The 27,729-nt window shown below is 45.7% G+C and overlaps 1 protein-coding gene across 4 annotated transcripts in view; it reads right to left on the bottom strand.

The window, feature by feature from the left end:
- Positions 1 to 27,729, bottom strand: part of LOC147448702 (Asparagine synthase family protein) — a 185,930-nt gene extending 158,201 nt beyond the window's left edge. For 3 of the 4 annotated variants that reach the window (XM_086521238.1, XM_086521237.1, XM_086521236.1), the window contains exons 1-2: positions 27,573 to 27,729; positions 22,221 to 22,439 (exon numbers count right to left, since the gene is read on the bottom strand). In XM_086521238.1, coding sequence (XP_086377364.1) covers positions 22,221 to 22,439; positions 27,573 to 27,620 — 267 coding nt within the window. In that variant the 5' untranslated portion in view covers positions 27,621 to 27,729. Of the gene's footprint in view, positions 1 to 22,165; positions 22,440 to 27,572 lie in introns of all 4 variants that reach the window. The other variant, XM_086521239.1, reaches the window with a different exon arrangement.

The following is a 27,729-nucleotide window of genomic DNA, read 5'->3' as shown; positions in this document are numbered from 1 at the left end:
ATGTCTCAGATAGTGATCAGTCAAATTTATCTGTGTTAGATAAAGAAAGGTCTACATCTTTGTAAAAGTTTAGTGACTGTTTTTCTGATTCATTACCGTCGCAATTGCCGCCAGAGAGACCTGAGGACCATCGGATAGATTTGGTGCCAGGGTGTAGCCGACCAAATAGAAAATGTCACGAGGACGTGGCAACTGCTAACTTAGTTATTGCTTTCTTTCCAACATTGGTTTTGTTTTATTTTTGAGACCCTCTTTTTGAAGTAGCGAACGGTGGGACATTGTATGGCCAATGTGAACAGTAGTTTCACCCGAAGATGGGTAGTGGTCGGCACTGGAATTCGTATAGTAAGAGGATGTCTAGGCTCAGAGCAAGATCATGTAAGTCCCCCCGTTGCACTTAGCAAGTTGGTGGATACTAGGAAGTGAACTCAATAAAAGCGTAAAGTCAAGGTGGGACTACAAACAAAAAGTATCCGACAATTGGCCACATTGCACTTTTGGATGCGGTCCCAATGAGGATAGATGGTCAGATGACCATTGGGAGCCCCACGGAATCATTTCCTAAAATTTAGGGAACTCCTATTTTGGGCCGTGAAATGTGTTCATGTCATTACCTTCGGTATGATTAGGGGAACATTTTACAACCCTGCCGCAAAGTCAACTGACCAACAAGTCGGGAGATTTTTAGGCTACAAACCCGAAACGGGAAAATGCTTCTAAATGCGCAAAGTGGCAATTTTTCATGAACTTACCATGCAAAAAAATGGGCACTGAATTTTAAGATGGGAGGAGGCTTCATTTGGTTTTCGGTCACAGGTTAAGAGCTATGGAGTGCTTTCTTTCCCTCCCATGTACAATGTGGTGCTAGGAGTGATGCCCTGCACGCTACACAATGCTCTCTCCCCCCTACGTGCAGTTATGTGATGCCCCGCAAGAGGGCTCTTCATTTGACTGATGTACAGCTGTGTGGGTTCATGCTTTTGTATTGAGGCAAGAGCCTCCTTCAGCAGGAACTCGCTGCTACTCCAAAGCAGGCACGGGTGAGGGTCATAACCTCACCGTACAGGTGCAAATTCAGCGCTGTGTATGCACAGAAAATTGATTGTTTTTCAGCCATACGGACCTCAGAACCTTTGGGAATCCTGCCCCACTGGTAGAGGACAGCTAGGGGACTGTTTGGGGCTGAAAACAGGGCAAAAACCAGTAAATACAGCAAGCTGAATTTACTTTTTTTGAGCTGGAATTAGAGGGTATACGCCAGTAGAAGTAAGTTCTAGCAGGGGAATTGGTTTTGCGCAAGTTTTGGGACTGTTAGGTTACCAAAATTTGGCCAAGCCATGTAGTATCTAGAGGGATACAGGTGAAGGATTCCCAAGACTCTACTTTGTAATTTACCCTCTCAAAGTATAAAGAAATACCGAAAGCGGCGCCAATTTTGGGGCCTCCAGGTTGTCGGCGTCTGCTCGGAGCATTCTAGCTTCCGAGCCGTGTGTGTGTTTAAGTGTTATTTCCCGTCGCAGGTTCCCTTTCCTGAGTGCTCTATGTGTGTGTCTAAAGTAAAGAATTTCGGGTGAAAGCCAACGCCTACCGCCCTACAGGCCGGTTTCAAGGTTCCGTTGCCGGGACATCAATCACTTTTTCCTCAAAGAATGAGCCTCGGTTGTTTTGGGTAAAGACAAAGTGCAGGAACGCGGGATTACACTATGGCCGACAAGGGGAAGGGCATTATGGAAGAGGGTTCCTCTTCATAGGACACACAGGAAATCCCTACTGTTTTCGAGATTGGCAAGAGCTCACGGCCACGTGAGACTGTACCTCCTGTCAATGTGAATGTCCCTCCAGTAGTACAAGGCTTTATGACTGGGCAACTTGAGGATGATGCATTCAGGACTCAATTAGTTGCCGCGGTGAATGTCTTTTCGCAGCTAGTGCAGAATTTAGGGTTTATGGAGTTCTTGCAAGTGCCACCAGTGCAACAGCAAAATAGGCAACCTACACCGCGTACGGAGCTTGTTGAGGCTCAAGCCCAAGTACTCAATGCGACTCAGGAGGAAAGGGAACACTCCCATGTTGCACAATCAGGGGCTCCAAAACAGGTTCCTTCTGTGCTTGAAGAGGTGGCTAGAGCGCCTATTCCACAGGCTATGCCAGTTCAGCCCGCCACTTTTTAGAGCCCGCATGCTGTCTTGAATGGACAGGGAACTGGATACCAGGCTATGCACCCCGTTTTTCCACCACCCACGGTACATCCTGGGTATTTCGGGATGGATCAGTGTTCCAAAGTATGGCTGGTTATGCGCCTGGAAGTCAGCCGTACATGCCAGGAACAGTGTTTGGGGGTATGCAAGGCATCATGCCAAACCCCATGTATGGTAGTATCGGCATGCAACAAGGTTTTCACTGCAACCAGGGCCAGTTCGGGGTGCCACAGGGTCATTTTGGCATGGCTTGTTTTTCTGGACAGCAGCCATATATCGCGCCTCTGACGCAAAATGTGAATCGCCAAGATGAGCCGATCATGCCTACTATAGTGCCCATGTTGCAGACCATTCCATATGACAACTTGGGGGCACTGCAAAAGCCCAAAGCTTACAAAGAAGGTGGTGCACCTATGAAATTCAGCACTTCCAGTGGCTTTGAGGATAAAACAAAGACTCTCACTTTCCTCCGGCAGTTTCATACAGCTTATGCAAGAGGGAGTTTTACAAAGGCCTCGAAAGTCAGGAAAGCTGCCTGCTCGCGTAGAATGAGCCTCAACACTAGCGCGTAGGCTTGCTCGCGTAGGCCTCAGCGTCAGCACGAGTACGCAACAACAGCGCGCACAGGTCTCAGGGCACCAGGACAGCAGAGCGTGGGCTCTTAGGGCAGCGAGCAGTCCCCCCCCCCCCCATCGTCCACCTCGTCACTGGAAGATTTCGGACAAGAAGCTTCGCTCATTCTCTCTCTCTCTCTCTCTCTCTCTCTCTCTCTCTCTCTCTCTCTCTCTCTCTCTCTCTCTCTCTTACACCAGAGACGGATTCAATTTATGTGGAAGAGATTTACAGACGGATGGGGGCAGCCGCTTTCTTAAAGGTCAATGCGCTCACATGGTGGACCACATTGTTAATGCAAGGACAGGCACTCGCCACTTGGGTTTACTTCAAGCAAATGTTCGCATCTGCTCGGCTGTCAAATGAATTTGAAGCCGACGTCATGAGAGATTGTTAGGTGCAGCGGAATGAATGTTGTATTTTCTCAAGATTAGTGATCTTTATTTCTCAAGGTTCCTTTTAGTTCTTTAGGGAAAGAGAGAGAGCTTTCCGTCTTGTAGAGTGTTGTGGTCACGAACAAAGTCAGTGGATTGTGCGTACAAGTGAATGAGACTGAGAGAACGAGAGAGAAGAGATACGACACCGAGGGGTTGTAAAACCCTCCTCCGAAGGCCCCACTCTCGTCGGCGAGAGTGGTCTACTTAATTGCACAAATGCGTACAATGCAAATGCAATGGACTGATGCAATGAGACTATGCCGATGACGACGACGGCGACTTGGGCTGAAATCTGGGCTCTTCTTGATGCTGATTTCTTGGACTGTTTCAAGGGCTGAAAATGGACTGTTTTGGGCTGTGTTTTTATGGCTGAAAATGAGGAACCATCTACAACCTCATTGGGGGCGATCGGCTACTGTGCATAGGCTGAAAACTGCATTTTCTTCATGGCTGAGAACTGCTGATCAAAAACGCTGAGGGCTGACATGAAAACGCTGAGATCTGCTGCATTTCTTGGCTGCGTTTTAGGGCAGATTTGCACCTGCTGAAATCGCTGCAAGGGCTGATGTATCAGACTGGAAAAACGCTGGTTATGCAGGCATATCCATGCTGAAAAACGCTGGTGTGAAAAGGGTCCTAAAGCTGAACAAAAACGCTGGAAGGATCTGGCTTGCTGGCGTTTTTGAATGGGCTGAACTGGCTGCCTTGGTGCTTATGGAAAAACGCCAAGATCTGGTAGGTGCTGGCGATGGTTACTGGGAATGGCACGCCAGGATCTGCTAGAAGAGGAAACGCCAAGGGGATGGGAGAATGGCGAGGATCTACTGTGAGGGGGGGGTACTGCTGAGAAGTTGCCTGTTGAGCGGGAAGCTCCTACTGCTAGAAAAAGCATCAACTAACATATCATCCTTGTGAACAATCACATCATCTTCATGCAACTCATCATGCTTGTGAGAAATCACATCTTGATTATCATGCAAATCATCATGCTTGTCTTTATCATTCAAATCATCATGCTTATCATTGGCATCCAATTCATCATGCAAATCATTGTGCTTATCATTGTCAATCAAAAGATCATGCAAGTCATTGTCAATCAAATCATCATCATGCTTCGCACAATCATGCAAATCCTGTGTGTCATGCTTTGGAGACGAAGAGACTGAGAGAGTCTCCTTTCCCCAAATCTCTTGCATCTGTGCCTGAACTTGAGAATAGAGTCGCCAAAACTCTGTGTTTTGTCGGTCGCTCTGTTCTTGTATTGCTTTTCTTTCTGCTTTATCTTTTGCGTGTCTGCGATCCATTTCTGCTTCTCTTGCTTTGGCTTCCAAGCGTGCTTGCTCACTCTTACGCGCTATGGCTGCCATTCTTTCTTGGTACTGACGCTCTATGGCTGCCATCTTTTCTTCGTGGTCACGCTGTATTTCTGCTTTTCGTTTGGCATCTCTTGCTTTGTCTTCTAACTTCTTGTCAATCATCCTCTTGTCGAAAGCCTCCATAGGAGTTAGTGCAATCGGTGTCGTAGATGGGGGAGGGTCAGGAAAACCTCCTGGTGGGGAAAATTCTTCGTCGCCTCTCTCATGCTCATCACTTCCAAGCGAAGTATCCATTCCGCTTCGAGTGATGATCATTCTGAAGTCGTGGGTTCTTGGGGGTCTTGGGTTCTTAAGTCCACGAGGAACTTGGGTTCTTGCGGGTCTTGGGTTCTCAAGTTCACGAGGAACTTGGGTTCTTGCAGGTCTTGGTTCTTGGATTCTTGGGGTCTTGGTTCTTGGGTTCTTTGGGTTTTTGAGGTTCTTGATTCGTGAGAATCTTGGGTTCTTGAGGATCTTGAGTTGTTCTTTTGCTTGCAAATCGCGTTGGAGAAGGATCTTCTCTTCACCCGAGTTCTACCCTTTTCTGTGGGCGCACCCCTTGGCGGCCTTGCGCTCACACCAAGGTTGCTTTTTCCCACCTCACGTCGATTGGCCGGCCGCTAAGTGCACGGTCAGCTCTCAATGAGTGAAAAGAGACACAAAGCGGAGGCTGGACAAGCCCTTCTTTCTTGGGATTCCTGTCACTCTTCAACAAAACACGATTAGGAATCGCCACGCCCAAGTAAACTTGGGTTCGTGTGATCGCAACAAGCAAAAAAAATTATTGTGGTTCTTTCCTTGAGTAATGCAGAACACTTCCAAAGCTCTGATACCAATGTTAGGTGCAGCGGAATGTCACAAAGTGATGACGTGGCGGACAACAGAAACCCTAATTTCTGCCAAAAACCCTAAACTTCTTGCAAACCCTAATTTCTGCCAAAAACCCTAATTTTCGGAAATCGCAGAGGCTTTTTAAAAACAAAAATTTAAAAATTTTGGGAAAATGATGAGCGATGCGAATTATTTTTTTTTTTATAAAAAAAGAGAAAAGACTCTCTAAGAGAGAGAGAGAACTGATGCTTTTTATGGAGAGTGCTATGATCACGAACAAAGTGAGTGGATATTGTGCGTGCAAGTGAATGAGACTGAGAGAAGGAGAGAGAAGAGATACGACACCCGCGAGTTTGTAAAACCCTCCTCCGAAGGCCCCACTCTCGTCGGCGAGAGTGGCCTAATTTGATTGCACAAAGGTGTACAATGCGTATGCAATGGACTGATGCAATGGGACTATGCCGATGACGACGACGGTGATGACGACGACGGCTTGATGGCTGAAATCTGTGATCTTCTAATCGCTGAATTCGGGACTGTTTTGGTGGCTGAAAATGATTGTTTTGGCTGCGTTTTTATGGCTGAAAATGGGGGATCATCTGCAACCAACTTGGGGGCTGATCTGCTTCTGTGTCTTAAGGCTGAAACTGCGAGTATCTGCTGCGGTAAGGGGCTGAAACCAAAAACGTTGAAGGGGTCCTGCTGCTAGCCAAAAACGCTAGGCTGATTTGGCTCTGCAATCCAAAAACGCTGGTTGGGCTGTCTTGGGAAAACGCTAGGGAAACTTGATGAATCTGTTGGCGATGGCGGGGATCTGCAAACGCTAGGGGCTAAAGATGGATGGCGATGGCCTGCAGTAGAAGGGATTCGCCAAGGATGGGGTCAGGATGCAAAAACGCTAGGAGGGTCATGAGGGGGGGGGGTACTGCTGAGAAGTTGCATGTTGAGCGGGAAGCTCTTGCTGCCTCTTCTGCCAGAAAGTGCTAACTTGGGTTTGCTTATATATTAACTTAGCAAAATTTCCCTACCTACTTTTGTAGGAAAGTCACTTAAAAATAATAAGTGAAAATCCCAATAAATAGGAAAATAGGCTAAATGCACTGGAAAATTCCCCTAAATGATGCTAATGGATTTTGATGGGAATTCCGATGATCATGCTGTGTACAACCGGAGGATATGCATCTATGCTAAGTGACTCGACATGCACGGTCTACGAATAGACTCACAAAAGTGCCAAATCACTGCTAATCTAACTTGATCGGACTGACTGAACCCTGTTGTGGTGTAGCTTGTCCACGGACACATAGGGTTGGGATGTGTCACGTGACATCAGCCTTGTGAACAATCACATCTTGATTATGCAAATCATCATACTTGTCATTGTCATCCAAATCATTATGCAAATCATTGGCATCCAAATCATCATGCAAATCATTGTCATTCAAATCATCATCATGCTTCAAACAATCATGCAAATCCTGTGTATCCTGCTTTGGAGAAAGAGAGACTGAGAGAATCTCCTTATCCCGAATCCGTTCAATCTTGTCCTGCATATTAGCAATGAGAGATGGAGAAGGAGAAGTATCCACTCCATGAAAGACAGTAGGAGAATCACTTTTGACATTGAGAGTTAAAGTGCTAGCCTCCCAATCAACGAGAGGATTGATTTCACGAAACCATTTCATGCCTAAAATCATATCACATCCTGAGAGAGGAGAAACAACAAATCTTCTAGTGAAGGCAGTCTGCTGAATTGCAAACAACACATCAAGGCACTCCTTCGTGATGAGAGCGTCCATACCAGGACGAAAGCCAGAGACCTCGATAGGAGACCTTGGACTAACTTCAAGGCGGGCTCTCTCAACAAGAGAGGGGCTGATCACATCATGCATACTACCTGGGTCAAACAATATGACAAAACGGTGCCCTGACGTACGACCATAACATTTGATGAGAGAATCATCAATAGGAGGGTCCTGAGAAACTGTGGGCACAATCGTGTTATGATACATTGCATTGACAGATGTAGTGGGTGTTGTGGGTTCTTTAGATTCATTCGATTCAAGCTTAGGACATGTTCTTTTTATGTGACCCTTAATGTGACAATGAAAACAACGACCTTCTTTAGAATACGTGCTTTGTTCTTCCGAAGTGATGTAACCTCCTACAATTCCTTGTGTTACCTTTTCATCTGGAGTAAGCTTAGGTTTAGCAATTGTGTTAGCCTTACCCTTAGATTCATTGAAAGAATTCTTTGATGAGATACTGTTGGTAGAGTGGTTAGAAGAGTTATCATTCTTACCATTCTTACCGTTCTTACTGTTCGGAGGAGTCTGCGAGGTACTTGTGGAAGTCTTGTTCTCCTTAGGCTTTCCCTTGTTGTGCTTCATCTCCTGTGCGAGAGCAATCGCTATTGCCTTGTTGAGATCGATTGGCTACCGCCTTGTTGAGATCGATTGGATCGAATACCTTGACATCGTACTTGATATACTCGTCCAATCCAAAGAGAAAAGCCTCTTTGCGTTCATCATCCGACATGCGTAATTGGGTACCTAGCTGCAAAACACGATTAGAAAAAGACATAACCGGCATACCATTTTGCTTGAGAGCGCGCCAATCGTCTTTCAACCGTGCGAGATACTGAGGTGGCATAAACCGCGCCTTGAGCTTGTCTTGGAAATCAGCCCAACTAAAAGAGAGGGGCGTGAAATCGTCGGCTGCCTCTAGGTGCGCGGCTAGCTGTGCCTCTTGCCATGCGTGGTACAAATTGATGGCATCACCGGCACGGTACATAGCTGCCGTCAATACTTTGCTATTCCCTGTCTTCTTAGTTGTCGCAAAATAAGCATTAAATTGATGCAACCAAGAATGAATCACTGTAGCATCCATCTTACCGTCATACTTACTGAAAGTCAACTTTTCTTTAACTGGATGGTTGGAATCCGCGTCGTGGCTTGCGCCACTTGACGAACTTCCACGATCTTTGGGTGGTTCGGTCTTCGAGGCTAGGATGTGGGAAATAAACTCTTGATGACGAATCTCCCTTTGAGCCTTGCGTTCATCGCGTTCGCGTTCGAAAGCAAGTCAATTTTCTTCTTGTTTTGCGGCAAGAGCAATGCGCTCACGCTCCTGAGCAAGGTGCTTGTCGTCCTGTCAATCCATCATGGCCATCATTTGCTTCATCATTGCCTCCATAAGGTCTGGCGTAGATGGCGAAGGGGGAGGGTTGGAAAAACCTCCTGGTAGGGAGAATCCTTCGTCGCCTCTCTCATGCTCATCACTTGAAGGCAAAGTATCCATGCCGCTTCGGGTGACGACCATGCACTATGATCTTGGGGTCTTAAGCTCGCGAGGAACTTGGTTCTTGAGGGTCTTGAGGTTCTTGACGTCCTTGATTCGTGAGAATCTAGGGTTCTTGAGGTTCTTGAGTCTTGAGGGTCTTGGGTTCTTGGGGTCCTTGATTCGTGAGAATCTAGGGTTCTTGAGGTTCTTGAGTCTTGAGGGTCTTGGGTTCTTGGGGTTCTTGAGGGTTTCTTTCGCTTGCAAATCGCGTTGGAGAAGGATCTTCTCTTCACCCGAGTTCTACCCTTTTCTGCGGGCGCACCCCTTGGCGGCCTTGCGCTCACACCAAGGTTGCTTTTTCCCACCTCATGTCGATTGGCCGGCCGCTAAGTGCACGGTCCGCTCGCAATGAGTGAAAAGAGACACAAGGGGAGGCTGGACAAGCCCTTCTTTCTTGGGATTCCTGTCACTCTTCAACAAAACACGATTAGGAATCACCACGCCCAAGTAAACTTGGGTTCGTGCGATCGTAACAAGCAAAAAAAAATCTTGTGGTTCTTGTGGTTCTTTCCTTGAGTAATGCAGAACACTTCCAAAGCTCTGATACCAATGTTAGGTGCAGCGGAATGAATGTTGTATTTTCTCAAGATTAGTGATCTTTATTTCTCAAGGTTCCTTTTAGTTCTTTAGGGAAAGAGAGAGAGCTTTCCGTCTTGTAGAGTGCTGTGGTCACGAACAAAGTGAGTGGATTGTGCGTGCAAGTGAATGAGACTAAGAGAAGAAGAGAGAAGAGATACGACACCGAGGGGTTGTAAAACCCTCCTCCGAAGGCCCCACTCTCGTCGGCGAGAGTGGTCTACTTGATTGCACAAATGCGTACAATGCAAATGCAATGGACTGATGCAATGAGACTATGCCGATGACGACGACGGCGACTTGGGCTGAAATCTGGGCTCTTCTTGATGCTGATTTCTTGGACTGTTTCAAGGGCTGAAAATGGACTGTTTTGGGCTGTGTTTTTATGGCTGAAAATGAGGAACCATCTGCAACCTCATTGGGGGCGATCGGCTACTGTGCATAGGCTGAAAACTGCCTTTTCTTCATGGCTGAGAACTGCTGATCAAAAACGCTGAGGGCTGACATGAAAACGCTGAGATCTGCTGCATTTCTTGGCTGCGTTTTAGGGCAGATTTGCACCTGCTGAAATCGCTGCAAGGGCTGATGTATCAGGCTGGAAAAACGCTGGTTATGCAGGCATATCCATGCTGAAAAACGCTGGTGTGAAAAGGGTCCTAAAGCTGAACAAAAACGCTGGAAGGATCTGGCTTGCTGGCGTTTTTGAATGGGCTGAACTGGCTGCCTTGGTGCTAATGGAAAAACGCCAAGATCTGGTAGGTGCTGGCGATGGTTACTGGGAATGGCACGCCAGGATCTGCTAGCAGAGGAAACGCCAAGGGGATGGGAGAATGGCGAGGATCTACTGCGAGGGGGGGGTACTGCTGAGAAGTTGCCTGTTGAGCGGGAAGCTCCTGCTGCCTCTTCTGCCATTTAGTGCTAACTTGGGTTTGCTTATATAGAAACTTAGCAAAATTGCCCTACTTACTTTTGTAGGAAAGTCACTTAAAAATAATAAGTCAAAATCCCAATAAATAGGAAGATAGGCTAAATGCACTGGAAAATTCCCCTAACTGATGCTAATGGATTCTGATGGGAATTCCGATGATCATGTTGTGTGCAACCGGAGGATATGCATCTATGCTAAGTGACTGGGCATGCACGGTCTACGAATAGACTCACAAAAGTGCCAGATCACTGCTAATCTAGACTTGACTGAACTGACTGAACCCTGCTGTGGTGTAGCTTGTCCACGGACACATAGGGTTGGGATGTGTCACGTGACACAGATTGGCACCAGCTTACTTCAGCTTCATGCAAGAGCTTGCTGGAGTACAATAGGAGGTTTTGTAAAGCGTTACTCTCAGTGACCTCCTACAGATTTGTGCCATTGACAGAGCAGATAGAGAAGTATTGTTGTGGGTTGCCTAAAGGGCTTCGTGGTTACTGTACCAAGAACAGAGTGGCTACCGTCACTCAGCTTATGGAAGTTGTGTAACAAACTTGGACACTCCAAGTCAAGAATCAACCGCGACAGCACCAAATAACCACTTCAAAACAATTCACAGATCACAATAGATTTGCACTGGCCCGGCGGAGTTCCGTGCCTAGAGATATTGGCCCCAAAGACTGGCGCCCCTTTCGGTATTTCTTTTTGTATTAATCAATCATCAAAGTACAAGAGAGCGGTTAGGGTTTCACTCTCAGACTCTGCGTCCAGATGCCCTGAGAAGTGAGGCCCTCACCACTAATTTAAAGGTTACAAGGGATGCCCAAAAGCAGAGCCCCAAAAGCTTTTAAAATCAAAAGCATCAGTTCTCTCTCTCTCTTAGAGAGTCTTTTCTCTTTTTTTTTTTAATATAAAAAAGCAAAAGCAAAATTCGCGTCGCTCATCATTTTCCAAAACAAAAAAAAACCAAAAAAAAAAAATTTATTTTTATTTTTTTTTAATAATCCGCCTCCGCGATTTCCGGAATTTAGGGTTTTTGGCAAAAATTAGGGTTTGCAGGAATTTTAGGGTTTCTGGCAGAAATTAGGGTTTCTGCTGTCCGCCACGTCATCACTTTGTGACATACCCCCCTCTTGAAAGCATTGTAATCGACCGCGATTACGCCTGCAAAACCGACAAAAGCCATAAACCGTCTTAGCAGACACTGACTGTTAGTACCTACGTACTAGGAACACACATCTAGCACATGTACAAAATCGACAGTCACATCACACGACATCACAGGACATCACCAGACATCACATGACATTCAACATTCATTCGGATCTTAGACCATGATTTATCGGCAATGTAGCTAGCAATCACATCTAGGTCCAATCGGGACCTCATCGATGTCTGATTGACTAACCCCTATTGCAACCATGTCTATTCGAGATCAATCAGACCAAAATGCTGCAATCATTTCGGCTATCAGTTCCTGCACTCACAAGAAGTCAAGAACAAATCAGTATCATAATCAGGAATTCCATTTCATAAAGTCATCCAGCAGAATACTGTCAGCTCTCAGTATCCCTGAAGCTCAAAGAGACATCAGTGACTTTAGTATCAAAATCGAGGCATCTGTTGACAAAGGAGTGGAGCGACTCCCCTCTTGTGCATCCCACTGCACCAGATCTTCGGCCAAGCTGAGTTTCTGGGTTCCGTTTGGAGTAGACTATGCTAAACCAAAACATCGAGGTAAAGTTTCACAATCCGAGGAGTATCTGCTAGGTCCTCCTCCTCCATCCACTTCGCATCAAATGCAGGAAAGTTCTTGAACTTAACCAAGAACCGCCTTCGGACTTTACCTTTCTTCGTATCATTATGTGCCAAAATCTGTTCAGGAACAAGGATCTCCTCGTTTTCTTCCACTTCGGGTTGCTCATCAAGCTCCCCATCATCAGGCACATCACCCTTAACAGGGTTCAAGAGACTCACATGCAATGCATTATCAATCCTCCAAGTATCTGGCAGGTCCAATCGGAAGGAGACATCATTTATCTTGTCAGTAATCTGGAAAGGTCCGTAGTATCACATACTAAGCTTTGGAAAAAGCCTCTCCTTTGCCCTTTTTTTTTTCTTAGGCGTGCCTTCTCAAAAGTAAGAGCACCCAATCATCCTCCTTCAGTTTCCAGTCGCGACGATGGCGATCCGCTGCCTTTTTCTGTCGTTCTTGAGACTTCTGTAAAGTCTCGTGAACCTTGGCAAAAGCCGTATCCAAATCTCGCGAATATTCATCCGCTTCAAATTTCTAATCTTTCGTGCTCAGGAAGGATGGAACCTTCGCAGCAGTTTCAACAATCTCTCATGGCGTCTTCCCCGTCGAAGAGTGTATCGTGTTATTGTAGGCAAATTCCACCAAAGGTAAGTTCTTTTCCCATTGAGTCTTCTGATGCGAGATACAAGACTTCAATAAATCTAAAATCACTGAATTGGCAATCTCAAATTGCCCGTCAGTCTGCAAGTGGAACGATGACGAGAACTGCAACCGCGTCCCAATGTTCTCCCAAATTGCCTTCCAAAACAAACTCATAAAGCTGGGGTCTCTGTCGGAGACAATCGTCTCAGGCGTGCCATGTAATCGGAAAATCATCGTGATCATTCTGTATTCTCGGGAGATTAAAAAAAAATGAAATCCATTTCAATATTTTCCCAGGGGCGGGTGGGTGGGTATGGGTAAAGGCTGTAACAATCCCTGTGCCTTATGCCTGTCAAACTTGACCTTCTAGCATACCAAGCAACTGCGCACAAACTCTTCCACATCCTTCTTCAGTCTCCGCCAAAAGAAATCTCTCTCTACCCCTTTCATGGTGGTAGCAATGCTGCGGTGACCCGTAAAAGGTGGACAGTGGCAATCAGTCATAACCTTTTCCCTCAACGGCTGTGTAACGCACAACATAGTCTTTTTCATCAAGTAGCCTTCTCGAAGGGAGTATCCAGCTACTGTCTCCCCATCCCGTATCCGTGTGAAAATATCTGCAAAATCTGTATCTGTGGCACACTGATCGACCATATCCTCGAAGCTCCTATGATGTATCGCGGAAATAGCCAGAACCAACGGTTTCCGAGACAAAGCATCTGCCACCACATTCTTCTGTCCCTGCACATGGACAATCTGGAAGTGAAACTGTGACAAGATGTTCGCCCACCGCATCTGCTTTTCCGAAAGCTGCTTCTGTGACAAGAAGTAGCGCAAACTCTGATGGTCTGTAAAGACAATAAAATCCGCTCTGAGTAGGTAATGCCGCCACTGAGTAAGAGCATGGATAACCGCCAAAAGCTCTTTCTCATAAATCTGTGCTGTCATCTCCGGCCTAGAGAACAAACGGCTCTCGTAAGCTATGACATGGCCTTCTTGCATCAAGACCGCACCCAGACTACGACCACAAGCATCACAATATACTTCGAATGACTTCTGCAAGTCCGGCAAAGTCAAAATAGGTCCCGTAGTCAATTTCTCTTTCAATGTCTGAAAGGCAGTCACCTCTGTGGGTCCCCACGAAAAAGGTACTCCTTTCTGTGTCAAGGTATGCAAAGGGGAAGCAACCTCTGCAAACTTTCGTATGAACCGCCTGTAGTATGAACATAGTCCCAAGAAGCTTCTAACTTCATGGACATTCCTCAAATCGGGCCAATCACGGATAGTCTCTATCTTGGCCGGGTCCATTTGCACTCCTGTTGTGTTGCTGACACAATGTGTCCCAAAAAGTGTATCCATGGTAGGAAAAAATTCACTTTTCTTAGCATTAATCACTAACGTGTGATCTCGTAATTGCCTGAAAGACTTGAAGCAGATGATCTCTGTGTTCTGCCTCATTCTTGGAGAAAACAATGATGTCGTCAAAGAAAGTGCCAACAAATAGTTTGTACTCTCGAAAAATCCTGTCCATCATCCGGTAAAATGTCGCAGGAGCATTGGTTAAGCCAAAAGGCATCACCAAAAACTCAAATAACCCAAAAGTCGTCCGAAAAGCTGTCTTGTAGACATCTCCTGGCGCTATCCTGATCTGATGATATCCACTCTTCAAGTCAATCCTGCTAAAGCACGAGGATCCCTGTAACCTGTCGAGTATATCATCGATCCTAGGAATCGGAAATCTGTTCTTGATGGTGATTTCGTTGAGAGTGCTATAATCGATGCACATTCTCCAAGATCTGTCTTTCTTCAAAATCAACAACACTGGAGAGCAATACGGTGAAGTACTAAGCTGGACAAGACCCTTTTCCAAGAGGTCTTTCACTGAGTTCATAATCTTTTCATTCTGTACTCGGCTCACACAATAAGGTGGCCGATTCGGTGGTGTGCTTCCAGATATCAGATCAATGGTATGATCTTCAGGCCCTCTCAAAAGCAATCGGCATGAGCGTGGAGAAAAAAAATCGTGGCGTTCTTTTCTTCAGGTCAAAACATATTCAACTTTTATCCATGGTTCAGTTCTCCCAAAAGAATGAGTAAGAAAACTGAAGTTCATCAAGTACAATCTCTAAGCCCTTCATTTATCAAAGTCGCTTTCTCGGCCCGGTAGTCAACCACGGCGTAGTTCTTGTGGTACCAAGGGATCCCGAGTAGAACGTCACTCACGTGCCCTGAACACCCCTGTCATTGCAAACAAAGTTTGCCAATGCTCGGTGTAATGGCAACATCCCATCCGGGTGCCAGTCGAACTACCTCCGCCTGTGGCGTCAGTCTGTCGGGCGTAGTTCCAAATCGAGCCGCCAATTCCAAGTGAAAAGAAGTTGGCCTTGGCTCCTTCAAAAGAGCTTCCTGATCCTTCACTTTGCCCCAAAAAAACGGCAAAGTTTGTACTTTCATTCATTTGATTCGGTGCAAGTCCCACGCCATGTGGTACCAGTTCTGCTTTTCTATCTGCCTTTTCTGCCACATTCCTCAGCTGCTCTCGAACTCTAAGACCTGTCGTCGTCTTTATCATTCTGTTCTTTCTGTGCCTTATCAGGGCACTTTGCGGAAATATGTCCATGTTTCCCGCATCCAAAGCACTTCCCCTCTCTGATGAAGCGAGCTCTCTCCTCAGGAGTAAAGCTTGGGTCGTGCATCCTTTTTTTTTCTCTGGGTTGCTCTTTTTCATTCTACTTTCATTCCCAAAAGTCTGTTCGGCTCGTTGTGTCATGGCCTCATCTGTGGGGTAGGTCAGACTGCCAGAGTGAATGGCAAAGCCCCGCTTCGCATGACTCATCAACTCCTGAATAGAAGCTGACTTCTGTTCCAAGCAGTGATCTCGGATCTCTGTAGGTAGACCCAAGGTAAACCGCTCAATCTGTTCTCTGAACGAGATCTTCTTGAATGAAGAGGCGGGTAGAAAAGAGCTCCAGAATCTTTCACAATAAGAATTCACTGTATCGCTCTTGGTCATCCGGAGATGGTTCCAAGCAGCTCGTATATCTCGCTCAAACTCTTGAGTCAACCAAGAAGAAATAAAAAGCCTCTTGAATTTCAGCCATGTAACTGGCACAGTCTTGCTTAATAGAAGCGTGGACCACCAAGTACGAGCATTCCCCTCAGAGTAAGAGGCAGCTCTCCGAATCTTGGAGTGCTCTGAATAGCGTCCTCCCGCGAAAGCGATGTCAAACTGCTGTATAAAAGACAAAGCCTTCGAAGCATCTGAGTATCCTGAAAAGTATCAAACTTGATCGAGTGGCCACCTTCCTTAAACTCTCGGACTTTCTTGCTGTTATCTTCGAGAAAGTCATATTGGTTGGCTTTGTAAAAATTCTTCTTGTTCGCATAAAACTTTCCCGTCATCGGAATCTGAGCTGTCTGTAGACGAGTCCTCAGTAGAACTGTCAGTCTCTGGGCGAGATGTAGCCTTCTTTGCCTTTTTCTTGCCCTTTCCGAAGCTTTGTGCCTTGCTTCACTTTTTGCTTTTTTTTTTTTGGCTTTCTTTTGCGTGTCAAAAAGCTGAGCAATCCGTGCATCAACCACGTTCTCCAGTTCCTTCTCCGTATATTTCTTGGAGGCAGAAGGTTTCTTGAGAGCGGGTTTCGGGAGTGGTGTTGTGGTTCTCTGCCACTCCATCTGTACCTCTTCCAAAGAGGTCTGGTTCATATATTTTGCCATCTTCGCTTCCTTGGCAAAATTGAGCATCATCATTGTTGCATCGCTGATCAACTCGCGACGCTCTATCTCTCGCCGCTCCGCCTAAGTAGGCCAAGGCGGGCCATACTCTCTGCCTGAATCTTCGTTGTGATCCCAGCCCGCATCTCCAGATGCAGAGGGAGTCGACTGATCATTGCCTGAAGCCATAGGTGCCGCGGAAAAAAAATTCGGGGATCGGATTTCCCGTAGAAGAGAAATCGGCCGTGCTCTGATACCACTGTAACAAACTTGGACACTCCAAGTCAAGAATCAACCGCGACAGCACCAAATAACCACTTCAAAACAATTCACAGATCACAATAGATTTGCACTGGCCCGGCGGAGTTCCGTGCCTAGAGATATTGGCCCCAAAGACTGGCACCCCTTTCGGTATTTCTTTTTGTATTAATCAATCATCAAAGTACAAGAGAGCGGTTAGGGTTTCACTCTCAGACTCTGCGTCCAGATGCCCTGAGAAGTGAGGCCCTCACCACTAATTTAAAGGTTACAAGGGATGCCCAAAAGCAGAGCCCCAAAAGCTTTTAAAATCAAAAGCATCAGTTCTCTCTCTCTCTTAGAGAGTCTTTTCTCTTTTTTTTTTTTAATATAAAAAAGCAAAAGCAAAATTCGCGTCGCTCATCATTTTCCAAAACAAAAAAAAACAAAAAAAAATTTATTTTTTTTTTTTTTTTTAATAATCCGCCTCTGCGATTTCCGGAATTTAGGGTTTTTGGCAAAAATTAGGGTTTGCAGGAATTTTAGGGTTTCTGGCAGAAATTAGGGTTTCTGCTGTCCGCCACGTCATCACTTTGTGACAAGTTGCGAACACTGGTCTTGCCTTGTTGAAAGGAGAGGACAGTGGGTTTCCTAGCAATGAGAAAGGAGGCCAACAAAAGAAAAATTCAGCGAAGAAGCCCTTTGTGAAAACGGCTCCTGATGCATCAGAGGGGTCGGAAAAGGCCACCAAAGACAAGGATTCAGCCGGGACTTCTGGAGCGAAGGCAAAGAAACAAAAAAGGAAGCCTTTTGTGGGCAAGTCGCTCGAGAAAAAGGTCCTAATGGTTGAAAAAAAATGCTTTATATGCGAGCAGCCTGGTCACTTTGCTACCAATTGTCCACAAAGGAAAAGACCAACTAACTCAGATGATAAAGAAGACCAAAAAGGCAAGAAGCGTAAACCCACGGCAGGTTTGGTGCCAGACATGGTGGGTGACAGGCCCAGTACAAATGCCAGTGAGTTATGCATGACATGGGGTCAGACGGCACTCATCTTCTTTGATCCAGGTGCCAAAGCCAACTTTATCTCACCAGAGTTAGCTATGAAGCTGGGCATCAGAGCTGAAGAGATGGGATACACAGCAGAGGCAGGGTTGGCATGTCCTGGCCACTCAGAGTGTGTTACTCCCATTATTGGAAAGCTGCGTCTGCATATTCAATCATATGTGGACACAGAAGAGTTCTACATCATGCCGCTAGAAGGATGTGATGCTTGTTGGGGATCCCGTGGATGTTCCGAGTGCATGGAGTCTAGGATGCCTACAACAAAAAGATCAATGTACAGCATAGGGGCAAAACTGACATCTTGGATGTAAAGCTTAAAGGAGAGTCAGTCCCTATTGTATCTGCTTCTGCTATCACTTCTGTAATAAAGAATCATCTTTCTGTGTACTTGATTTTTGCACGTGATGTCTCAGATAGTGATCAGTCAAATTTATATGTGTTAGATAAAGAAAGGTCAGCATTTTTGCAAAAGTTTAGTGATTGTTACCATGTAGTATCTAGAGGGATACACGTAAAGGATTCCCAGGACTCTACTTTGTAATTTACCCTCTCAAAGTATAAAGAAATACCGAAAGGGGCGCCAATTTTGGGGCCTACAGGTTGTCGGCGTTTGCTCGAAGCATTCTAGCTTTCGAGCCGTGTGTGTGTTTAAGTGTTAATTCCCGTCGCAGGTTCCCTTTGCTAAGTGCTCTGTGTGTGTGTCTAAAGTAAAGAATTTCGAGTGAAAGCCAACGCCTACCGTCCTACAGGCCGATTTCAGCAGTCCTCGCCATGCTAGAGCGGAGGTGCCACCAGGCACACTTTCAGGAGACCCGCACGAAGGGGTGGCTTTTCGACACCTTAGTCACCCAGGCCTTGATGTACTCGGCGGTAGTATGGGCACTAGGATTGACAGCTAACCAGTGGGCACAGATAGAGATGCCACAAATAGTACCACATGACATTATCAGACAGTGCTCGTAGCAAGCAGACAGTGCCACATGACATTATCAGAGCAGAGCTCGCCACACTACCTATGGTAGTAGAGGCAATATTCCAGACAGTCTGTTTCATCCACAGGATGAGAGAGCTACCTCTCGACAAACTTACTCGGAGGGCTTTTGAGGCAGCTATACAGCTATCAGAGAGTGGGCATGAGAGAGCATGGTACTCACAGGTCAAAGCATGGTTTGAGGCACACGTTCTTGATATGGAGAGTCTACCACCCTTCCGGTACGACCCTGACTCACCCTATGTTCAACTCTCTTGCAGCAAGAGGAACTTAGTGTTGAGACAGGACCTTTGGAAGCTATACACGAGGAGAGTCTGGGAGTCACCAGGCTTGGGAACGAAGATGTCAGACTACAGAGACCAGTTCCTTACTATACTACCTGATGGGTTCATACAGAGACCACGCTACACGGACACATACATGCCACATAGCTCACGGGTGGCGATTGGTCAGTTGAGAGTGGCATCACACAGGTTAGAGATTGAGACTGGGAGACACTGGTGTCCCCAGAGAGGAGTGAGTCTGCAGAGCATGCACAGAGGAGGTGGAGAGCGAGGAGCATTTTATGTGTCGATGCAGCGCATATACTGAGATCAGAGGCAAGTATGAGGCCTTATTCAGAGGGCAGCCCACTCTCCGAGAGATCATGGACTCTCGAGATCAGAGACAGCTAGGGCGTTTCCTATTAGAGATACCGAGCCACTGGGACACACTACTACAGACACACGCAGCTACATAGACAGAGGATAGACCGTCGCAGCTCACAGACTTCTTTCAGAGAGTTATAGCCCCCTCCTCATCCGACACTGAGAGGGGAGTGACACTCCCACAAGCCAAGGCGAGCCGAGCTAGACAACGACCACAAGTCACTGGCTACAGGGGTGCAGAGCCTCCACCGAAAAATCGAGGAGATTCGGGCTCGAGAGCGTCGTGCCATTGAGGAGCGAGTGGCTCAGATGAGGGCCAACCCTGCAGCTTTCATCCGGGCAGCCCTGGCACCAGACCCGCCCATGTACCACATATTACACCCCCCCATTAGTACACGATGAGGTAGATAGCTTGATGCACTCTCATGATTGTACTACCCTGAGCATATAGACATGCATATACCCCCAGAGATAGAGCTTCATCCCCCTTCAGATATCCCCTGGATATATCACCACCACCATCTCCAGTACATCATTACTTATTTCCACTTCAGTTCAGTTTTGTATCAGTATTATTTCATTTGTCTTTCTAATAGACGGATGACATACACACAATGTATATTTGATTTGTCTCATAGGCCGATTTGGGCCTGACATAGACATAAAAAATCTCTCTCTCTCTCTCTCTCTCTCTCTCTCTCTCTCTCTCTCTCTCTCTCTTAGAACCTTCATTCACAGTATCACTCTCTTCTGTCACAAAGTGATGACATGGCTACCGAGAGCAAAAACCCTAATTTCTGCCAGAAACCCTAAAACCTGCAAACCCTAATTTGCAGAAACCCTAATTCTGGAAACCCTAACCCTTAACTGCTGGCTGAAATCCTAAATGTGGCTGAAACCCTAATTCGGGCGGCAGAAATGCCACGTGGCAACAGTACGGATTTCCGGGTTTCGCGACGGATTTTACGGTGCTGATTTTTCAGCTTTTGGCAACGCAAATTGACCAAGGAGAGAGAGAGAGAGAGAGAGAGAGAGAGAGAGAGAGAGTTCCATTGCTTTATTTTAATGGAAAGCCTTTAAGAGGGTTTGAGAGAGAAACGGTTGCTTTTGATTTGGAAGCTTTTGGGGCTCTGCTTTTGGGCATCCCTTGTAAACTTTAAATAAGTGGTTCTGGGCTCACTCTGCAGAGCATCTGGGCACAGAGTCTGAGAGTGAAACCCTAACCGCTCTCTTGTACTTTGACATTGATTAATACATAAAGAAATACCAAAAGGGGCGCCAGTCTTTGGGGCCAATATCTCTAGGCATGGAACTCCGTCGGGCCAGTGCAAATCTATTGTGATCTGTGTATTATTTTGAAGTGGTTATTTGGTGTTGTCGTGATTGATTCTTGACTTGGAGTGTCCAAGTCTGTTACATCTTCTCTCTCTAGTCTTTGCACATCTCTCATGAAGCAAAAGGAACTCTCTCATTCAGTAAAAGGAACCTTGAGTACGCACCGAGCACTCAACTTGAGCATTCACCGTCAATCACTTCCGCAACACATTACATTGGTGTCAGAGCTCTTTGGCAGTGCTCAGTATTATCACTCAAGAAAAGAGCCTCTTTCACATTTAATTTCTCAAAGCTGTGCTCGGTATCATCACTCAAGAAAAGAACCTCGGAGGATCCCATTCAATCTACAACACACATGCATTCTCGTGGAGAATTCAATAGAGACGACCCCCCTCCAACTGCTAGTCTAGGGAGAGATGAAGAAAAGCAAAATCCCATCAGGGGAACAGAGAAAACCAACGGAGATTCAAACAAGAGTAAGCCTTTTTCCGAGGAGTCGGGAGATTTTGGCAAATTTCAAGAGGGGTATCTCGACAACGCAGAGTACAAACGTCAACTGCAGGTTGACACGTGCACGAAAAGATTGATCAAGTACTCCAAGTACGCGAAATGTGTGAATCACCTACAGAATTACCCGCTTGACAAGGTGCACTCCAGATGGCCAGAGACCATCCAGTCTCCTCTCAAGTCGGTAATGAAACAAAAAGGAAAGCCAGGTGCAGAAAAGCAGAAACTCTACGCAGAAAGAGTTTGATGAAGCTCTTGAAAAGAAGACAAACCAGTTGATGAAAAGCATGAAACACGCTTGAAAGAAGAGAAAATCAGTGGCTTCCCCCGGATCTTTGGGCCTGAAATCCACTTTCGAGGTGGCTAGCAGATCCAAAAAACATGTTCGTTTCGAGGATGACCCAAATTTTTCTTCGTCTTCAGAGAGTTCTGACAGTTCATTGTCCCCTAGTTCCCGTGAGGATGAGAAAAAAGCAGAAGAAGAAGTGAAAAGCAAGAAAAGCAGAGCCAAGAAAAAGTCTAGAAAGCACAAAAAGCAATCTAGCAGACTAGAGGACATCTTCTGACAGTTCAAACAGAGAGAAAAAGAACAAGAAGACAAAGGAGTTCAAGGATGGGGGTCAAGCAGTCAAGTTTCACACGTTTTCAGCTACCAACGAGCCCTTGAATTCATACATCAGTTTAACATCGCCTTTTCAAGAGGTCGTTTCTTAGAATGGAATGCTCCAAGGTACGAAGGGCGGCATCTCATCTCAAAGGAAATGCACAGACATGGTGGTCTACTTTGTTGTTGCACAAGGAAGCACCTAAGAAGTAGATAAAATTCAAGAGAATTTTCACTTCAGCATGGTTTATGAAAGAAGATGTCATCACGGCTTGGTATCTTTTGAAGCGTTTATACAGCCTATGCCCACAATACAAATGCAAAATATGCAAACAAAACTGTTAGCAAGGGATTGTGAAATGAATTTGTAGCAATTAACTAATATTACCATTGTAGATGAGCACGTTTTCATGTAAATCTTTCAAAGGTTGGCAGATTTGTACCGATCCTCGAAGTTGCAAGGTAGTTGCCAAAAACTCAAGAATAACTTGCACATTTCTTTCATGAGTTTGCAGCATGTCACCATCAGGTTCCATAGGTTTCTTGATGTTATGCTCAAAGCGAGTCGGAAGGCAAATGGTGTGCTTTCCCATGGTGTCAGGACCCCTTCTTTTGAGAGCTTCCAAAAGATCTCCTACTAAGAGTCTCCCGTCATTCAAAAGCTGCAGTAAAACAAAAATAGACTTGAATCCTTGAACAATGTAGTACATGCAAACCTAATATACATCTTCTATGTGGGTGTGTGCATGTATGTGTCTGTTGTGAGCAAGGTGGATATAGATGTTACATACAAGACCTAAAGTATGAAAAAAAAAAGTTGTTTGTACTAGACCTTGACATTATTTTCATAAAAACGTTAAGTACGGAACCATAAATATGTCTAACATGCATACAACTTTGTATGTGGGTGTGTAAAACATCTTTGATAATCATAGATTCTCAAAACATACAATCATCACACTTTCATGGCATGAGAACTCGGAATTTAGAAGTCCAAACTTGCTTGCAAAAGTAGTTGCCTGCTGATTATAAGATTGCTAACACATTTGTCATTGTAAGGATGGAAATATCCTGATCATTGTCGGGCTCCCTACCCATGCATTATTGCCAATAGGCCTTAATAGGGGGGCCTGGCTCAGAGGTAAGGTGATGAAAAGTTCTTGAAGAAAATGCAACATGTCACAAGTGTGATGACATGGCAGGGCCATTGGCTCCCACTAAAGAGGCGGACATAAACCCTAAAAAGAGTATCATTTGCTGACATGGTAGTTAGTGGAAAATCCGCCGCAATTCACAGAACTGTACGGCAGCCTAGGGCCAGCATTTTAGCAGGATATGCTTTTGGTGATGTCTGTGTGCAAGTGTTGGATGTGTCTAGTCTAGTGCATGAGTACATAGATTCAGTGTCTACTGAGCTAGTTTTTGTCATGTGTCTGCATTGTAGGCGTAATCGAAGGCAATTACCATTCTTCAAGAAGGGGGTAAATCACAAGTTTGTGCCGTGAGAGAAAAGAGAGACAACACGGGATGTTGAGTCCCAACCACCCTCAAGGGCCCCCTTGCTCTATTGCCAGAGCAAATACTTGCTTTATTACTTGCACGAAATGCTGATACGATGGTGCTAAATGTTGAGATGCTAATGGATACTTGATACGACTGATGTGGGTACTACTGAGGTTGAGGATTGGGTACTGCGGTGGATGCTTGGTACATGAGAGGCTAAGTGTTGGGTATTGCGGATACTTTGGTGCTTGGTATTGCCAGTACTTTGGGTATGGAAGGTAACTGGGTGCTAAGGACACGGAGGTCCTGATGATCCCTACGCTGAGCTAGGCAAGAGCCAAGCCAAAACGCAAGGGGTGCTAGATGCTAGGGTACTGCGTCGACAACAATGACGACGACGACAACGATCAACGACGAAGGCGGCGATGACGATGATGATGACAGTGACGAGGGGTACTTCGACGACGATATTTGGTAGAGATGCTTGTATGGTGAGGCTATGGCTGAATGCTGAAAACGCTAGAGAATGCCGAGGTCGAAATCTGCAACCGCGACGAGGTTATAGGCTGAATGCTGAAAACGCTGAGGCTGATGGCTGAAAAACACCAGATCTGCTGGGTATTGCTGAGAAAAGGTGTTGTTGCGGGTATTGCTTCTTCCTCTACCTCTTCTGCCTTCTGTAGCACCCAAAGGGCTTCTTTTATAGGTCTTTTAGCCATTTGCCCTACCTACTTTTAATAAATGTCATGTCAAAGTCACTTATTAATAAATGACTTAAGTGTTCATATGCCTATATGCTTAAGTGACTTAACTGTGCAAGTGAGGGTATACAACTATGACCTGCCTGATCATGCACCTCCTAGAGGCTCACAAAATGCCAGGCTAGATCCTAAGCTAACTAAGACTGACACTAGACTACAGCAGAAGCTTGTCCACGTAGCGCAATTGCAATGCGCACGTGACAAACCCCCCCTGTTAAAGGTGAGACACAACTGTCGAACTTCTACCTTTGAATTCTTTCTGTACTTTTGATCTTGAATGTTGAATTCTTCTGATGCTTGTGGACGCATAAGCCGATGAAAAATGCTCCAAACGGGTGGGTACCGTGGATGTAGGTATTGCTATGATGTAAACACCGACCATACGAGTTACTAGGTAGCCTTACTACTGTCGCACAATACCAGCCTTGGTGCTGATTCTGCCTTGCGAGCGAGTACGACCACTCGAATAGTCCTGTCGTGAAAACATAGCAGGTAAAGCTAAAAGGTAAAGGTGCTCGGAGATATTTCCAAGGGTTGCTTGTCAACGAAAGTGGATGCACGCTACATGCAAATGCGAATGCAAAAGAGGGTTAGGGATCCTTTCTCCAACTCTTTCCATATCCACATACAAGGCAAGTAAATTTTGGTATTCAAGATCTGGATGTTCATGTATGCGATGTCGATCTTCGTTCAAAGACAACAATGAAGACAGGAGCGCGCCCGATGCGCGATGGACTAAGGGTGGGAGTGGCTAATAAGTCCGGGATCGGGACGCAAAGATTCTTTGAAGGAAAAAAAATTTGAGAGAGGTTCTTTGGGTTCTTAGTTTCGCTTGGGTTCTTGGGATTCTTGGGTTCTTGCCTTCACTTCGCGAAGTTGAAGCACGCACAGAGCTCTGATACCAATGTCAGGTGCAGCGGAAGTGTTTTAAGGATTTAGCTCGGATCTAGAACTCCCCACGAACACAAGGTTACTTTACTTCACTTGAAAAGAGAAACTCAACTGAAGACAATGAACGAGAGTGACACAAAAAGAGAAAAGAGAGACGACACGAGATGTCGAGTCCCAACCACCCTCAAGGGCCCCCTTGCTCTGTTGCCAGAGCAAGTGCTTGCTTTATTACTTGCACAAAATTTTGATACAACAATGCTAAATGCTGAGATGCTGAGATGCTAATGGGTACTTGATACAACTTATGCTGGGTACTCCTAAGGTTAAGGATTGGGTACTGCGGTGGATGCTTGGTACTTGAGAGGCTAAGCGTTGGGTACTGCGGGTACTTTGGTGCTTGGTATTGCAGGGTACTTTGGTACTGCTGGTACTTGATACTGCGGGCACTTTGGGTACAAAAGGTACTTGGGTGCTAAGGACACGGAGGTCCTGATGATCCCTACACTGAGCTAGGCAAGAGCCAAGCCAAAACGCAAGGGGTGCTAGATGTTGGGGTACTACGTCGACGACGATGACGACGACGACGAGGGGTACTTGTATTGCAGTGCTGTTGAGGTGCTAATGGGTGTTGTTGGAGATGCTTGGTACTTCGTCGACGACGATGACGATGACGATGACGAGGGGTACTTCGACAACGATACTTGGTAGAGATGCTTGTACGGTGAGGCTATGGCTGAATGCTAAAAACGCTAGGGAATGTCGAGGCCGAAATCTGCAATCGCGATGAGGTTATGGGCTGAATGTTCAAAACGTTGAGGCTGATGGCTTAAAAACGCCATATCTGTTGGGTACAACTGAGAAGAGGTGTTGTTGCGGGAACTGCGTCTTCCTCTGCCTCTTCTGTCTTTTGTAGCGTCCAAAGGGCTTCTTTTTTAAGTCTTTTAGCCATTTGTCCTACCTACTTTTAATAAATATCATGTCAAAGTCACATATTAATAAATGACTTAAGTGACTGCTCATATGCCTATATGCTTAACTTAACTTTGCAAGTGAGGGTATGCAACTATGACCTGCCTGATCATGCACGTCCTTCTAGAGTCTCACAAAATGTCAGGCTAAATCCTGAGCTGACTAAACTGACGCTAGACTACAGCAGAAGCTTATCTACGTAGCACAATTACAGTGCGCACGTGACATCTACATACGAGATAACACAAATTCAAAAGGACAAGCTATTCCTTCCTAGAGATGCTACTTTCAGAAGAAGCTTTTTTTTAAGCTACATACTTCCAATGCGAAAAAATACCTTGAACTCCTAAAGACTCCTCAAAAGGAATCAAAAGGAAGAATAGAACAAATTGAAGTAACTCATGACCCAAAGCTCCATTCATGTAAGAAGAAAAGGCAACCACCTTGATACAAGGACAATCACTACGAGAGATAGCTAATCTCTCTCGCGCTTTGAGATTATGTCCAATATCACTTTACTTAAAAACTTTTTGAACACCACGTTTGTTCAAATAGAAATAGCTCTCGTGGACTAGACTTGCCCAATTCCTTCTTCATTCTTTGAGGTCGCCAAATCCTTGTCTAGTGAGAGAGGCTTCTTTGTGGCCGTGTCCAACCTTGTGAGGCTTTGCTAGTGTCCACACACCATGGGGGCTTCCTAAATTTGTTTTGCATTGGTCAGTTTTTATGCCACCTGTAGAGGGCACCCTGTTTTAGGCTTGTGACCCTTGGCATTCCCACATTTCCTATTTTATGGGTCATGGGGTGTAAGATTGAAATTGGGCAACATTCAACCTAGCTACACCTCTCTATTCCGCGGGGAGGGGGGGGGGGGGGGGGGGGGGGGGGGGGGGGGGGTTCAAGCAAAGATTGCAAATTCCTCGTAGAGCCTTTTATACTTCTCTTGTTTAGAAATTGCCCTTGCGAGGCCAGTCTCGTTTCTCTCTCACTCTCTCCATCTTCTTTCGCTTGCATATTCTCTCTCCTTTTCTCCTCTCTCTTTCCCCCCCATGCTTCCATGTCACCACACCTTCCAAGTTCTGCTGACGTCTGACATTATCCATTGTGCATGGCACTAAAGGTCTTGACACTCCATAGCTCATATGACCCAAAATAACTCCCTGGTTTTGTATTTTGCTCTTTTTATACTTATAGGTCTAGAATTTTGTCATTTTTTGTCCTCAAGAGGATAACAGCAATGGAAAATTGGTGCCTAGACATCACTTGGCCATGGGTTCATATCCCTTTGAACTCACTTTTTCTCTTTTGTTTCTGGACAGGATAACACATGGATAGTTCAAAGCCCAAGGTGGGCTTTGAACTATCCACCTCAAACTCTTGCTCATTCACAATCTGTGGCAGCAAGGTTCTTAAGCCCACTAAGTTGTTGGTTCCAATCCCCTTGGAAAAGACACATATGTTTCCATGATATGTTTTGAGTAGCCAAATCACTTGCCCTTGAGCAGCACTTTGCAATCCTCACGTGTGCATGTGTGCATGCGCATGAGATTTGCCTAATGATACTTGATTGACCATGTACCTGTGCTACAGCTCTCTCTCTCTCTCTCTCTCCTTCCTGTTGGCTTCTGACCTTCGAACCAACAAAAAAACAAGAAAAGCAGAGGGACGAACTTGCTCAGGCTGTGCCGAAGACGAAACAACGAGGCCGATGCCGCACATCCTTAGTTGCAGTGAAATGAAATCTCAAGTACGATCACGTTTGTAAAGTTGGAACGAGCCTGCCTACTACTACTACCAGCTGGAGAAAATTCAAAAAAAAGGGCTCATT

The sequence above is a fragment of the Adiantum capillus-veneris genome, chromosome 10, assembly GCF_014529385.1.
Source record: "Adiantum capillus-veneris isolate H3 chromosome 10, ASM1452938v2, whole genome shotgun sequence".
NCBI lineage: Eukaryota > Viridiplantae > Streptophyta > Polypodiopsida > Polypodiales > Pteridaceae > Adiantum > Adiantum capillus-veneris.
Note: the sequence above shows the minus strand (reverse complement) of the source record. Positions and strands in the feature narration are given on the sequence as shown.